General features: G+C 38.6%; 2 protein-coding genes and 1 long non-coding RNA gene across 11 annotated transcripts in view; 1 reads left to right on the top strand and 2 right to left on the bottom strand.

Annotated features, from left to right (window-relative positions):
- LOC113648365 overlaps nt 1-14,033 on the top strand; it is a 261,316-nt gene that overhangs the window by 41,415 nt on the left and 205,868 nt on the right. For 6 of the 7 annotated variants that reach the window (XR_007137983.1, XM_047801198.1, XM_047801196.1 and 3 more), the window contains 6 exons: nt 1,412-1,654; nt 2,231-2,551; nt 2,929-3,171; nt 3,680-4,000; nt 4,300-4,542; nt 5,434-5,760. Coding sequence is in view for 6 of the 7 variants with exons in the window: in XM_047801198.1 (XP_047657154.1) it covers nt 1,412-1,654; nt 2,231-2,551; nt 2,929-3,171; nt 3,680-4,000; nt 4,300-4,542; nt 5,434-5,760 (1,698 nt within the window). In the remaining variant the exon portion in view is untranslated. Of the gene's footprint in view, nt 1-1,411; nt 1,655-2,230; nt 2,552-2,928; nt 3,172-3,679; nt 4,001-4,299; nt 4,543-5,433; nt 5,761-6,116; nt 6,354-6,932; nt 7,035-7,257; nt 7,342-7,586; nt 7,876-14,033 lie in introns of those variants that run through there. The other variant, XM_047801194.1, reaches the window with a different exon arrangement.
- Nucleotides 1-14,033, bottom strand: part of LOC113659134 (carcinoembryonic antigen-related cell adhesion molecule 5-like) — a 569,148-nt gene that overhangs the window by 409,762 nt on the left and 145,353 nt on the right. The window lies entirely within an intron of this gene.
- LOC125138888 lies at nt 11,944-13,646 on the bottom strand. Its single transcript, XR_007138005.1, has 3 exons — nt 13,066-13,646; nt 12,521-12,634; nt 11,944-12,370 (listed from the first exon to the last, which is right to left on the bottom strand). It is a non-coding gene; the product is annotated as an uncharacterized LOC125138888 (long non-coding RNA).

Below are 14,033 nucleotides of genomic sequence, written 5' to 3'. Positions count from 1 at the left end.
CAGGGTGGTGCTGGAGGCGGAGCCAGAGACCAGAGCTGGACCGGAGACCAGGGTGGTGCTGGAGGCGGAGCCAGAGACCGGAACGGAGTTGGCAGCCAGGGTGGTGCTTTGGGCCTATGAACAGGGACAGGAGGAAGAAGGGCTGGCAAGTCCAGCGAAGCAAAACACAGGAAAACAGAAACATGCATAGGTTCAGGCCAGGCAGAGAGTTCAGGTAGTTTGGGTGTCATGACGTCGACCGCGTCCTCTGACTCAGTCATTTCGGTCGACCCGGCCGATTAGGCGAGTGAGGATCCAAATGCAGTTTACGGGTTTTAATAAACAAAACACAATCAAACAGGCAGGCAACGCGGAACAAACAGGAAACGGGAACATGGACATGCACACACCAACAACGACCAACAACATTGAAGTGAACAGACAGAGTATATATGGTGAACGAGAACCAATCACAAAACAGAGACAGACAAGGACTAAGACAAAACACATGGGGAAGAGATTGAATGTAATTAGTGTCCATGGTAACAGATAGGTGGGCGGGGTCAACAATTAACATCAGGGAGAGACGGCAGACAGAAACAAGGGGAAAACACAGACAGACACATTACAGTAACATTAACAACAGGTTTTGGCTGCGACTTTAACACATCACGTTCATTCAGCTCGGATTTTATGACAGTCTTAATTGTATCTTTTAAACGCTTATCTTGGACAGATAACGTAATTTCATAATGATTTGGTCTGACAGAGTTTTAATAAACTCCTCGACAGAAGCCATAACAAAACTAGGTAAGCCTATATTAATACATACAGTAGGTAACAAAATTGAAGTGCAGTTCCCCCTAACTAACTATAAACTAACTAAATTGAACCCTGGAATTCATATAGTTACTTGCGGTGGGTATTTACACACCATAAACCAGTGTTCACAACAACAACCAATTGACTAGTTGCCATTACAAAACACAGACGTGTTCCCGAGCTATTGCTCCAACCGCTTTCAACATACAAAAAAAATAAACTAAAATAACAAACAGAGCATCCGGTTAAAGATACCCTCTTTTCCTAACCAGGGAAAAGCAGTCCAAAATTATTACCTTTTAAAAGTATCAAAACAGCTTACTTACCAAATTCAATTCCGCACAAATGTTTACAAAACAAAAGCAAGCGATAGACCAAATTCACTGCAGCCCTACAAAACTAAAGTTTCAACGAATAACCAATATCAACGGAATTTACAACGAATTAACCAAATTAAAGTCACATACAAAAATACTTAAACTGTAAGAACGGACGAGCCCCCACTTTTGTCACAAACGGCTCAAGTCATGACAAAAAAGGGAGGACGCAGTGAATTTGGTATATCGCTGACTTTTGTTTTGTAAACATTTGTGTGGAATTGAATCTACAGCTCAGGTGTCCTCAGTGAAAGTGTCCTACAGCTGCTTGTCCTCTGGAGTCATGAAAGTGAACTGTTCTGCTGATGGAGACAACCTTCACTTCAGCTGGACTTCTGACTTTAACACACTCCCTCAACTGGAGAACGGGACCAGCACTGTCACACTGGAACAAGACCATCAAGGAAACATCACCTGCCATGTAGAAAATCATGTGAGCCGTGACCACGATACTGCTGAACTCCACCAATGTCCTGGTGAGTCTGTCTTTTATAAAGAAGGATTTGATGAATAAAAATCCAATGCAGCAGTTTGTGAACACAGAGACAAAACAGCCAGATCCAGACACATCCTGAGGACAGCCTTGACTAATCCTGTCAGTCCCCATATACAGTCTTTAATAATCCCACCTGCTCCTTAACAAAAGTTTAAGTTTACTTTACACTCCCACAGACACTCTTGTCTAATATTTATTTTATAAATGACATGTTTACATACAGAATTGATCCTAATGCTTATATATACAGTATATATAATATAATTTAATATAATATAATATAACACTTTGTATTTAAGAAAATACGAGCCTTTGGATGATTTTGGTGAAAAATGCTAATTTAATGGTGAACAGATTTTTAAATGAAAGCAAAAGTTTGCTGAAATATTTATTTATCGCTTAATCACTGATGCCATTTTTCCAAATAAAATCAAGCAAACAAGTAAATCAGTTGGAGAAGATAAACAGACAGGTTTGAAGTTTACACAGATCAGAGTTGTGTTTTGGGTTTACTGTGATATTAACAGAATGCTGATGATTTTTTCTTCCTCTGCAGGTTCACTGTTTCAGGATCATGATGTCTGTAAATTTAATCAGATTAAACCATGTTATGTAGCTGTGGGACAACGACTGTACCTGCAAATGCCGCTGGAAGATGGGTTTGACCTAAAGACCACTAGTTTAATTTTAACATATAGAAAAAAACAAAGTTCCCCAACACCAACACCACATCTCCCAAGATGGCAGTTTGTTAATGATAATAAAACTATGATACTAACCAGTGCAGAGAGGAGCGACTCTGGAACATACACTTTAGAGATCTTTGATGTAGACGGGAGAAGTAAAGGCAGTTATACTCTCCAGGTGAACATTGAAGGTAGGACCACACAACCTCTAATCACATCACACAGCACACTACAAGTTATTTCATAAATGTATAAAATATAAATTTTCATCCACACTATAGTCTCTCTCAAGATTTTGTTTTATGTTTTCATATTTATTTATGCAAACAAGGTTCCATCTAATTAAAAATGAAGATATGTTCGTGTGAAATTTTACAAAAATCCAGGATTTCTTAGGTTAGAATTTAAAACTTTATCAGACAGTAAAGAAGCTCTCAAAATAAAGTCATTGTTCCTCTACCTCTTTTTGTTTTGAGATTATGTTGCTGTGTTTCTGATTTGTTCTTGTATTTCTGGTTTGATAATGTGTTTAGTAATTTATTCTGAGGTGTTTATCTCTAATCTACAGCTCAGGTGTCCTCAGTGAATGTGTCCTACAGCTGCTTGTCCTCTGGAGTCATGAAAGTGACCTGTTCTGCTGATGGAGACAACCTTCACTTCAGCTGGACTTCTGACTTTAACACACTCCCTCAACTGGAGAACGGGACCAGCACTGTCACACTGGAACAAGAACATCAAGGAAACATCACCTGCCATGTAGAAAATCATGTGAGCCGTGACCACGATACTGCTGAACTCCACCAATGTCCTGGTGAGTCTGTCTTTTATAAAGAAGGATTTGATGAATAAAATTCCAATGCAGCAGTTTGTGAACACAGAGACAAAACAGCCAGATCCAGACACATCCTGAGGACAGCCTTGACTAATCCTGCCAATCCCCATATACAGTCTTAATTATCTGATAATTTATTAGATAAAATATGTATGTATATATATATACATAATATATACAGTGTAAATAAAATATAATATAATATAATGCTTTGTATTTTGTATATAAGTAAATTCGAGTCTTTGCATGATTTTGGTGAAAAATGGTAATCTAACGGTGAACAGATTTTGAAATAAAAGCCAAGAGTTTGCTGAAATATTTATTTATCGCTTAATCACTGATGCCATTTTTTCCAAATAAAATCCAGCAAACAAGTAAATCAGTTGGAGAAGATAAACACAGAGTTTTGAAGTTTATACAGATCAAAGTTGTGTTTCGGTTTACTGTAATATTAACAGAATGATGATGATTTTTTCTTCCTCTGCAGGTTCACTGTTTCAGGATCATGTTGTCTGTAGATTTAATCAGATTAAACCGTCTTATGTAGCTGTGGGACAACGACTGTACCTGCAAATGCCGCTGGAGGATGTGTTTGACCTAAAGACCACTAGTTTCAATTTAACATATAGAAAAAACCAAAGTTCCCCAACACCAACCCCACGTCTCCCAAGATGGCAGTTTGTTAATGATAATAAAACTTTGATACTAACCAGTGCAGAGAGGAGCGACTCTGGAACATACACTTTAAACATCTATGATGTAGACGGGAGACATAAAGGCAGTTATACTCTCCAGGTGAACATTGAAGGTAGGACCACACAACCTCTAAACACATCACACAACACACTACAAGTTATTTCATAAATGTATAAAATATAAACATTCATCCACACTATAGTCTCTGTCAAGATTTTGTTTTATATTTTCATATTTTTTTATGCAAATGAGGTTCCATCTAAATAAAAATGAAGATATGTTCGTGTGAAATTTTACAAAAATCCAGGATTTCTTAGGTTAGAATTTAAAAATTTATCAGACAGTAAAGAAGCTCTCAATATTAAGTCATTGTTCCTCTACTTCTTTCTGATTTGTTTATCTAATCTACAGCTCAGGTGTCCTCAGTGAAAGTGTCCTACAGCTGCTTGTCCTCTGGAGTCATGAAAGTGAACTGTTCTGCTGATGGAGACAACCTTCACTTCAGCTGGACTTCTGACTTTAACACACTCCCTCAACTGGAGAACGGGACCAGCACTGTCACACTGGAACAAGACCATCAAGGAAACATCACCTGTCATGTAGAAAATCATGTCAGCCGTGACCACGATACTGCTGAACTCCACCAATGTCCTGGTGAGTCTGTCTTTTATAAAGAAGGATTTGATGAATAAAAATCCAATGCAGCAGTTTGTGAACACAGAGACAAAACAGCCAGATCCAGACACATCCTGAGGACAGCCTTGACTAATCCTGCCTGTCATAAAGTCTTAAATAATCCCACCTGCTCATTCATATTTGATCTCTCATTGTTTCTCCTCTATAAATTTTAGCTCCTATTTTTAACAGACACTACTGAGTAATTCTCTTTACTCATCCACAGACATTAGTGATTAACCCCACACACTCACACAGACATTAGTGATTAACCCCACACACTCACACAGACATTAGTGATTAACCCCACACACTCACACAGACATTAGTGATTAACCCCACACACTCACACAGACATTAGTGACTAACCCCACACACACACAGAGACATTAGTGACTAACCCCACACACTCACACAGACATTAGTGACTAACCCCACACTCTCACACAGACATTAGTGATTAACCCCACACACTCACACAGACATTAGTGATTAACCCCACACACTCACACAGACATTAGTGATTAACCCCACACACTCACACAGACATTAGTGATTAACCCCACACACTCACACAGACATTTTTGACTAATCCCACTCACAAACATCTCATCAGTCATCTTTTACTGAACGCTCAAAAGTGTAAAATAGAATTTAACACCTTCATAAATCAAACAATATTTGGGTAGAAAAATCTTTATCACTGATGCTGATATCTGTATTGATTGTTATTTTTTCCATATTAAATCAAAATAAGTAAATCAACTAAGAAAATAAAAATAGACAGGTTTGAAGTTTACACAGATCAGAGGTGTGTTTCAGTTTACAATAATATTAACAGAATGCTGATGATTTTTTCTTCCTCTGCAGGTTCACTGTTTCAGGATCATGTTGTCTGTAGATTTAATCAGATTAAACCGTGTTATGTAGCTGTGGGACAACGACTGCACCTGCAAATGCCCTGGGAGGATGGGTTTGACCTAAAGACACCTAGTCTCAATTTAACATATAGAAAAACCCAAAGTTCCCCAACACCAACAACAACACCAGATCTTAAGAGATGGCAGTTTGTTAATGATAATAAAACTATGATACTAACCAGTGCAGAGAGGGGCAACTCTGGAACATACACTTTAGAGATCTTTAATGGAGACGGGAGAAGTAAAGGCAGTTATACTCTCCAGGTGAACATTGAAGGTAGGACCACACAACCTCTAATCACATCACACAGCACACTACAAGTTATTTCATAAATGTATAAAATATAAACATTCTTCCACACTATAGTCTCTCACAAGTTTTTTTTTAATAGTTTACTATTTATTTGACCAAATGAGGCTCCATCTTATTACAAATGCAGAAATGTAAATATTAACCAAACAACAAAATACAACCTAGGCTTTTAATTTTGTTAGAAACTTACATTTTTATTTCTCACATATATATTTGAGTTCATGTTTCTGTCCTTTTTATTTTCTCCTATTTTTTATTTGTTTGTTTAATTATGTGTTCGATTGTTATGGCATCCCGAGGTGTTTATCTCTAATCTACAGCTCAGGTGTCCTCAGTGAAATTGTCCTACAGCTGCATGTTCTTCAAAGTCAGGAAAGTGTTCTGTTCTGCTGATGGAGACAACCTTCACTTCAGCTGGACTTCTGCGTCAAACACTCGGTTGGAGGACGACAACAAAACTCTCGTACTGGATAAAATACATAATTATAATGTCACCTGTCATGTAGAAAATCATGTCAGTCGTGTGCACAATTCAATTAACCTCCCGACATGTATTGGTGAGTTTGTCTTTTTTCTTTTGTATTTTAATAAATTATTTAACAGTAACAGTATCGATGAGGCATTACTGTTACTTCTCAAGCTTTCTTAGAAAAAAAATTATGCAGATCAAAAAATTTGTGTGTACTTGTGTGTATGTCACGTTCAGTCCAACACTTCTGTTCCAATATAATACCACATCTCAAAATTACAAGACAACTATTACATATAATGTAATAAAATACACACAATAAACTCAATTTTAATAATCTTTATTTCTTATCCAAAATATAAACTTATACCTAATGATTTACAGTATTAACGACACATTACAGCTGTGTGCGTGACCTCAGAATGTGAACGTGGTGTGAAGTTAACAGAACAGAAAGACTTGGCTTTATTACCTAGTAGATAAGATCAGAGATGAGGCATGTGTTAATGAAGTCATGTGCTACTGAATAAAAGAGGAATTACTGCATGAAACACTTTGTCATGTTAAATATAGTGGCAGCATCGTTGTTATTAATGTCATGGCCTGAATTTCTCTTTACATATCAACACCTTAAATGACTGAAATGTTTTTGTCTTTCTTCTTGTAGACCTCATTCTAGTGATCCTGAGCTCAGTTTGTCTGATTCTCATTGTACTAGCTGTCTTAGTGTTTTGTGTCTACAAGAAGAGACAAGGACTAAGGATCAAAGGTCAGAAGCAATCTGTGTTTTCTCCGAGTTTGCACAAAATGGTGTGATATTCGTTGTCTGGCATTTATTCAAGTCACTGTATTACTTTTTTAAGCTTATGCTTGATCTGTATTTGTATGATTTTATAAATTGTGCTTTATGATGATTTTGTAACAACCAATCATGTGCCAGATGTACAGGAGTTTTCAATATGGAGTTGAATAGATGTGTGTTTTGTTGACAGCCCCTTCTCAGGACAGCATGCAGCTTGTGTACGCGGAGGTCACCCACTCAGCCAGGAACAGGACAGACACAAGACCCAGCACGTGTAAGACTTCACCACACTTTAATAATATATGCACTGGATTAATCCAAATGCCTTTCATTGATTTATTACACTTTAGTATACACAAAGTTGTGATGGGTTCATTAGTACGGCCACATAATAAAATAAGGAAATCTGAAATGTTTAATGCTGTTTAATGTTATTATAAGTTAAAAGCCTGTTTAATACTAAGTACATTAATCAAATTGATTTCATCAGCGATTTCTGTGTGGTGTTTTGTGGTTCAGCCCCAGCGCAGTACGAGGGTGTGGAGTACGGCACGGTGGTCACATCCAATCAGAAGAAGAAAGAGGATGATGTGCAGTACGGAGAGCTGGTGTTTAACACTCCTGCACAAAAAAAGTGCAAGGTGCCCAAAGTACAAGAAGATTGTGTGTACTCAGAGGTCAAGCGCAGTTAGTGAGTGACACAATCTCAGCCTGTCTAAAGATGCATCATTAACATAGTTTTATTTTTATTTAGTATTTTTTTTATACATAGGTTTGTTACTATGATCATCCTGGTAGAGGACGTTGATGAAATTCCACCCATACAAACTAAACCCTGCTCACAGTAAAACTTTTACAGTATCTGGTTTTGCAATTGCTGATTTTTCAGGCAATAGTCTGACTCCTGTCCCCTGTTTTGAAGGCTAGGTCTATAGTCTTCAGCAGCGTATGCACTTTAGCAGTCATCCATGGCTTCTGGTTTGAGCGTGTGTTGATGGTCGTGGAGACAGTCACATCATGATTGCTCTTGCTGATGTAGCTGGTCACTGATTCCGTGTACACCATCAAGAAGGGCAACCATTGACCACAAACAGATGGCCTTTAAAATGCTTTTCATGGGATGTCTTAATTTTTTCACATGACTTTTTCACATCAATATTTGGTGTTACTAACTTTTGCCTTCAAGCCAGCATCAATTCTCATACAGTAGGTACACTTGCACAAAGTCTGCGATTTTGTAGGATTACAGTCAGGTGTATGATCACCCAATTATACCAATCAGGTGCTAATGATCATCAAGGTCACACAAAGGTTGAAACCTAGTCATGAACTGAAACAGAAACAGCTGTGTAGGAGGCTTAAAACTGGGTGAGGAACAGCCAAACTCTGCTACCAAGGTGAAGTTGTGAAAGACAAGTTTCATGTCATGGCAAGATTGAGCACAGCAACAAGACACCTGCATCATTTGACATCATTTGACAAAGAGGTCAAAGCAGACTGGGTTTTCAAGATGTGCTGTTTAAGCTCTTTTAAAGAAGCACAAAGAAACAGGCACCCTTGAGGATCGTAGACGCAGTGGTCGGGCAAAGGAAACTTAGTGCAGCAGATGAAAGACACATCAAGCTTTTTACCCTTCAAAATCGGAAGATGTCCTGCCATTAGCTCAGAACTGGCAGAAACTAGTGAGACCCAGGTACACCCATCTACTGTCCAGAAAAGTCTGTCCAGAAGTGGTCTTCATGGAAGAGTTGCAGCCAAAAAGCCATACCTCCGACGTGGGAACAAGGCCAAGCGACTCAAGTATAGACAAAAACATAGGAACTGGGGTGCAGAAAAATGGCAGCATGTGCTCTGGACTGATGAGTCAAAGTTTGAAATATTTGGATGTAACAGAAGGGGGTTTGTTCATCGAAGGGTTGGAGAGAGATACAATAATGAGTATCTGCAGGCAGCAGTGAAGCATGGTGGAGGTTCCTTGAACATTTGGGGCAGCATTTCTGCAAATGGAGTTGGAGATTTGGTCAGGATTACTGGTACTCTCAATGCTGAGAAATACAGGCAGATATTTATCCATCATGCAATGCCATCAGGGAGGCCCATGATTGGCCCCAAATTTGTTCTGCAGCAGGACAACGACCAAAAACATGAAGCTTTCAAACATTGTGCAAATTTAAAAGTCCTCCTCATTAAGACTTTTTGACCTCATGAGCTCTTTTAAGGGTTAAAATGCTTTGCAAATAAATAAACAGGACATGATGGTCCAGTGGTCAAGGCACTGGGTTCCTAATCAGAAGGTCGGGGTTCAAGCCAACAAGCTGCTGAGGCATCTATGTTGGGTCTTTGAGCAAGGCCCTTAACCACACCTGCTTGAGCAGACTCAAACCCACAACCTTAACCTCACCTGCTTGAGCAAGGCCCTTAATCTCACCTGCAGGGCGCCGCACGATGGCTGAACCTGCGCTTTGACCCCAGGCTCATAATAGCCTGGGATATGCAAAAAGGCCATCTGTTTGGAGTCAATGGTTGCCCTTCTTGATGATGACATACTTCCTGTCACTGTTTCTCCTTAACTGTATGCTACAGTATATACAGACTAGGGGTGGAGCCGAACCCGAATACGGTATTTGGAAAGGCACAAATAGCGTGTTTTTTACAAATACTTATTTCGAACAAATACTTAAAAAAATATTTGTATTCAGAAACACGAAAAACTTTATATCAAAAAGCTGCGTTTTCTCATGAGACCGCAGTGCAGCCCGCATGAGTGAGTGAGTGAGTGAGTGAGTGAGTGAGTGAGTGAGTGAGTGACATTTAGGAGTCGGGGGGATGGGGGGTAAAGAGGTGACTGACACAGGCTGCTCCACACAGCAACAGAGAAGACTCGACTGAGCGAAAAAAGACTTCACTGCATCACTGTTTTTGTTGAATAGATTTTTGTACCTTGACTGGGTTCAGGAGGCAGTTAATAACTTTCGGGAAGCGGAGTTTGATCGGGAGATTATTCCATTACGCTGCATTATTGACATCTGCAGTTGGTTGCTCTTATGTTCACTCCTGTTTACGTAGCTCTGTTAGCTCGGTATTTAAGCAGTAGGCTGTTGACAGAGTAACGGTAATGTTCGGTTAAAAAGGTTAAAACAATGCTTGTGTAGTTGTGTCGAATTGTATGCACTTGTGGGAGTTATATTGTACGTTTAAGTTACTCTGTCTTTTGCAGACAGCAAGATGTAGGCTATAGGCTAGTTAACCTTAGCATAGCTTCCAGTCACTCATGATGCAGCCACAGCCAGCCCTGGCTCATGTGGCAATGAAATATCTCACCTGCCCCCCCCCAACAGGTGTCTCCTCTGAGATTATCTTTAGCACAGCAGGACATATTGTGTCCCCACATCGGTCCAGACTGCTCCCCTCACATGTGGAGGAGCTTGTGTTCACAAAATACAACATGGAGAAATTTAACTGAGAGTATGTTGGCAGAAGATATCTTCTCCAAGTGAAATATGGTTAAGTTATGGTTAACATAAAACAATTAAAAAAAAAGAAAAAAAAGAATTAAAAACATAAAAAAAAAACTTTGTGTCTGTTTTTTGGCAGACAGTTGACAATAGCATTGCTGTATCTTTTAGTATTATATAGAATACAACTTTTGTTCTGCCAGATCTCCCAGTCAGGGGTTGATATAGTTTAGTTCTTGGAATTCTGTGCATTAAAAAGAAGTTCTTTCAGAAGAAGAACAGTTCTATGAAGTATTTGTTTTTATTCTGTCTGTTCATCATCCTCCAACAAGGACGGGTGGGGATGGGGTTCATAATGTTCACAATGGAATTTTATTAGTTGTTGGTTTACTTTCCCAGTTTAAATGTAGATTAAAAACTCATCTCTTTAGTCAGGCGTACACATAATACATCCCATAATATCATGCACCAGTACATCAGACCAGCACATTTTTATGAACATGAGATATGTTAATCCCTTTCCACTGCTTCTCTCTTTGTACCTATCCCGAGGCATCCAGACACTGTACCAGCTCCCAACGTCCTCTGTGGGACGAAGCCTTTGGACGTCCACTGAGCCGAGGCCGACTCTAAGAATCCTGAGACATCTCCAGTTAGACTCTGTGGTACTCAGGAGATCAGAAGTCCTTGAACCTCACACCAATACAACATTTAACTGACTGTATATTACAATCACACCCCCAGTGTCACCCATATGAGGATGAGGTTCCCCCTTGAGTCCGGTTCCTCTCAAGGTTTCTTCCTTTACCAATTTAAGGGAGTTTTTCCTTGCCACTGCTGCCTGAGTCATCTCAGACTTGCTCATAGGGGAATAAATACATACACACTGTGAACTATATACATCTAATAATATTCTAAAATTTTTATTCTGTTAATTCTTAATTCTTTTATTATTCGTTAATTCCTTTATCATTAATTATGTTTACTTTCTGCTCTGTGTTTATGTTCTGTAAAGCTGCTTTGAGACAATGTCTATTGTAAAAAGCGCTATACAAATAAACTTGAATTGAATTGAATTGAATTGGTTTAACCATGGATGAGGTAATGGCTGTTGTTATTTTCTTTTCAATGATGTTCCTTGTTACATGTTCAAAAACATCAACCAATATTGCATATCCATAATTATTATAATGGATATAATTAAAGAATACTTACAGTATAGCGTAAATTAGAAGTGTAACAAAAAAAACTGGATTTTTACACCTATTTTGAATTTTATTCGAATACAAATACAAATACTTTTCCCCCCTCAACAAATACAGATACAAATACCGGCTGCTTTGCACACCCCTAATACAGACAATAGAACAGTCTAGAACAAATGTGTGGGGGTGAGTTACCTTAAAAAAAAAGATAATAAAATCATTAATAATAACTAAAACAGATTTTAATTCAGCATTCACACATTTAGACATAGGACTTAGAAATTAGATTTACATTTCAAAAATATTTAATATTTTATTAAATTGTTGCTACTGTAGCATCACATCATTACAGTGGTGTTTAAATATTATAAGTAAAACAAATAAAATTAGCACTCAGTTTCAAAGGAAATTGCAGAAATCATGAGGATGATTTAATTTTTTAAAACACAGAGCAAACAATGCAAAACAGATAGCAATAGCAAGGTCGGTAAGCAGATAGCACTGTAACACTGTTATGGTAATGGTTACAGTTTTATCAGGTTTTAGTCTGGATGAGACGGAGAACAATGGCTGCTCGACTAGAGGAGATCAGCCACAGACTGCCTCTTCTAATCCTTGTCAAGGGTTACAGAGCTTCCTGGTCCTGATTTTTGGATGGAAAAAATAAAGCTTAGTTGATCAGCTTTAGACATACAATTTTCTGTTTTTACACATTAGTACATACTTTACAGTATATTCAAATATGGACTTTGGTAAAGTTCGTTTTCCAAGATAGCAAGTATTAAATTCTTACTCTCTGGTGTCCTCATTTTTCTGTAGATTCTGGGGTAAATGTACAGTGTGCCCACTAATGCAGACATCAGGATGATGACTTCAAAGACCCACAAAAACACAAACACAGTGAGACCTGAAAGAGACAAAGTGGGGATGGGGGGTGTAATGGTTGTAGAGTGAGTTGTCTTATATTTTTGCTGTGTTTTGGTCATTGAGTTAACGTAAGTCTGAGGGAGGGAATTACTGACGCTTATAACCGTGATGAGCAGGACAGCATCTCAGGATAGAGAAATAAAAGATGAAGAAGGATCTGAAGCTCTCACATGCACCGACTCACCTGAACTCACCGACTGACCCAAACTGTACAGGTGAAAATTAGGAGAAAAACAGTTTTTTCTAGGCTTCACCTATCTAGTTTTGGTAAGTCTGTGCCCGTGATTCCTGTTCTTCGTCTATTATTGTTGTAGTTTGGCTGAGTATTTCAACTTTGTCTCAAGGCAGCTTTACATAAGTATAGAAACAGAATAAATATTTTTTAATGTTATATAAAAAAGACAGACTCACTGGTAAACTTTGGCAGTTCAATTGAATTGTAGTCTCGATTGACATGATTTTTGACATGACAGGTTACTTTTTCATTATGCATTTTATCCAGTACGAGAGTTTTGTTGTCGTCCTCCAACCGAGTGATTGATTCAGAAGTCCAGCTGAAGTGCAGGTTGTCTCCATCAGCAGAACAGAACACTTTCCTGACGTCAGAGAACAAGTAGCTGTAGGACAGTTTCACTGAGGACACCCTGGCTATGGATTAAAGATAAACACCCCAAGATGAATAACTACAGAAAGCATAATAAATAAACACAAAATCAAAGCAAAAATATAAGAGGAAATTAGAAGGACATCGACATAAACTCAAATGTAGATCAAATCAAAGTCAAATAAAAATGTAAGTTCAATCAAAATAAAATCTGAGATTTTTTTGTTATTGTTGTTGTTTGGTTAATATATACACTTCTGCATTTTTAATTGAATAAAGCCTCATTTATATAAAAATATTAAAATGTAAAAATAAATATTGAGAGAGACTATAGTTATAGTTAATATATTTTTTATTGATCACGGCTTGAATCTCAGTTTGAAGTCACTTCCGCAGCCCCTAATGGTTCATGCCCTGGACAGGTGCCTGTTGGCTGCTAAGTCCATAACCATACAGACAGATCTGCTCACCTTACGCATTGGGTCCATACCTAGTGTTTGCTTAAAGCTGCTTCCCCTGGTTGCGGAAGCATAACCCGCGAATAGACTGGGCCACGCAGTCAGTCACGGTCTTAGGCTCTTAGTGCCCCCAGAGCTGCCTCGGAGGGGCACTCCCCTCTGAGCTGGTTAGGGCCTTTCAGAGAGACTGAACAGCGAGTGTGGGAACATCGAGGGCCATTTCTAGGGCAGGGGTACTGTAACATCGCAGTCACCTTTCAGGCAAATCCATGGCCACAAGCACGCCTCTTTATAGGCTCTCAGGATTAGTCAAGGCT

Source organism: Tachysurus fulvidraco, chromosome 15, assembly GCF_022655615.1.
Source record: "Tachysurus fulvidraco isolate hzauxx_2018 chromosome 15, HZAU_PFXX_2.0, whole genome shotgun sequence".
Taxonomy (NCBI): domain Eukaryota; kingdom Metazoa; phylum Chordata; class Actinopteri; order Siluriformes; family Bagridae; genus Tachysurus; species Tachysurus fulvidraco.
The sequence above is the reverse complement of the archived record's forward strand: the minus strand, read 5'-3'. Positions and strand labels throughout refer to the sequence as shown.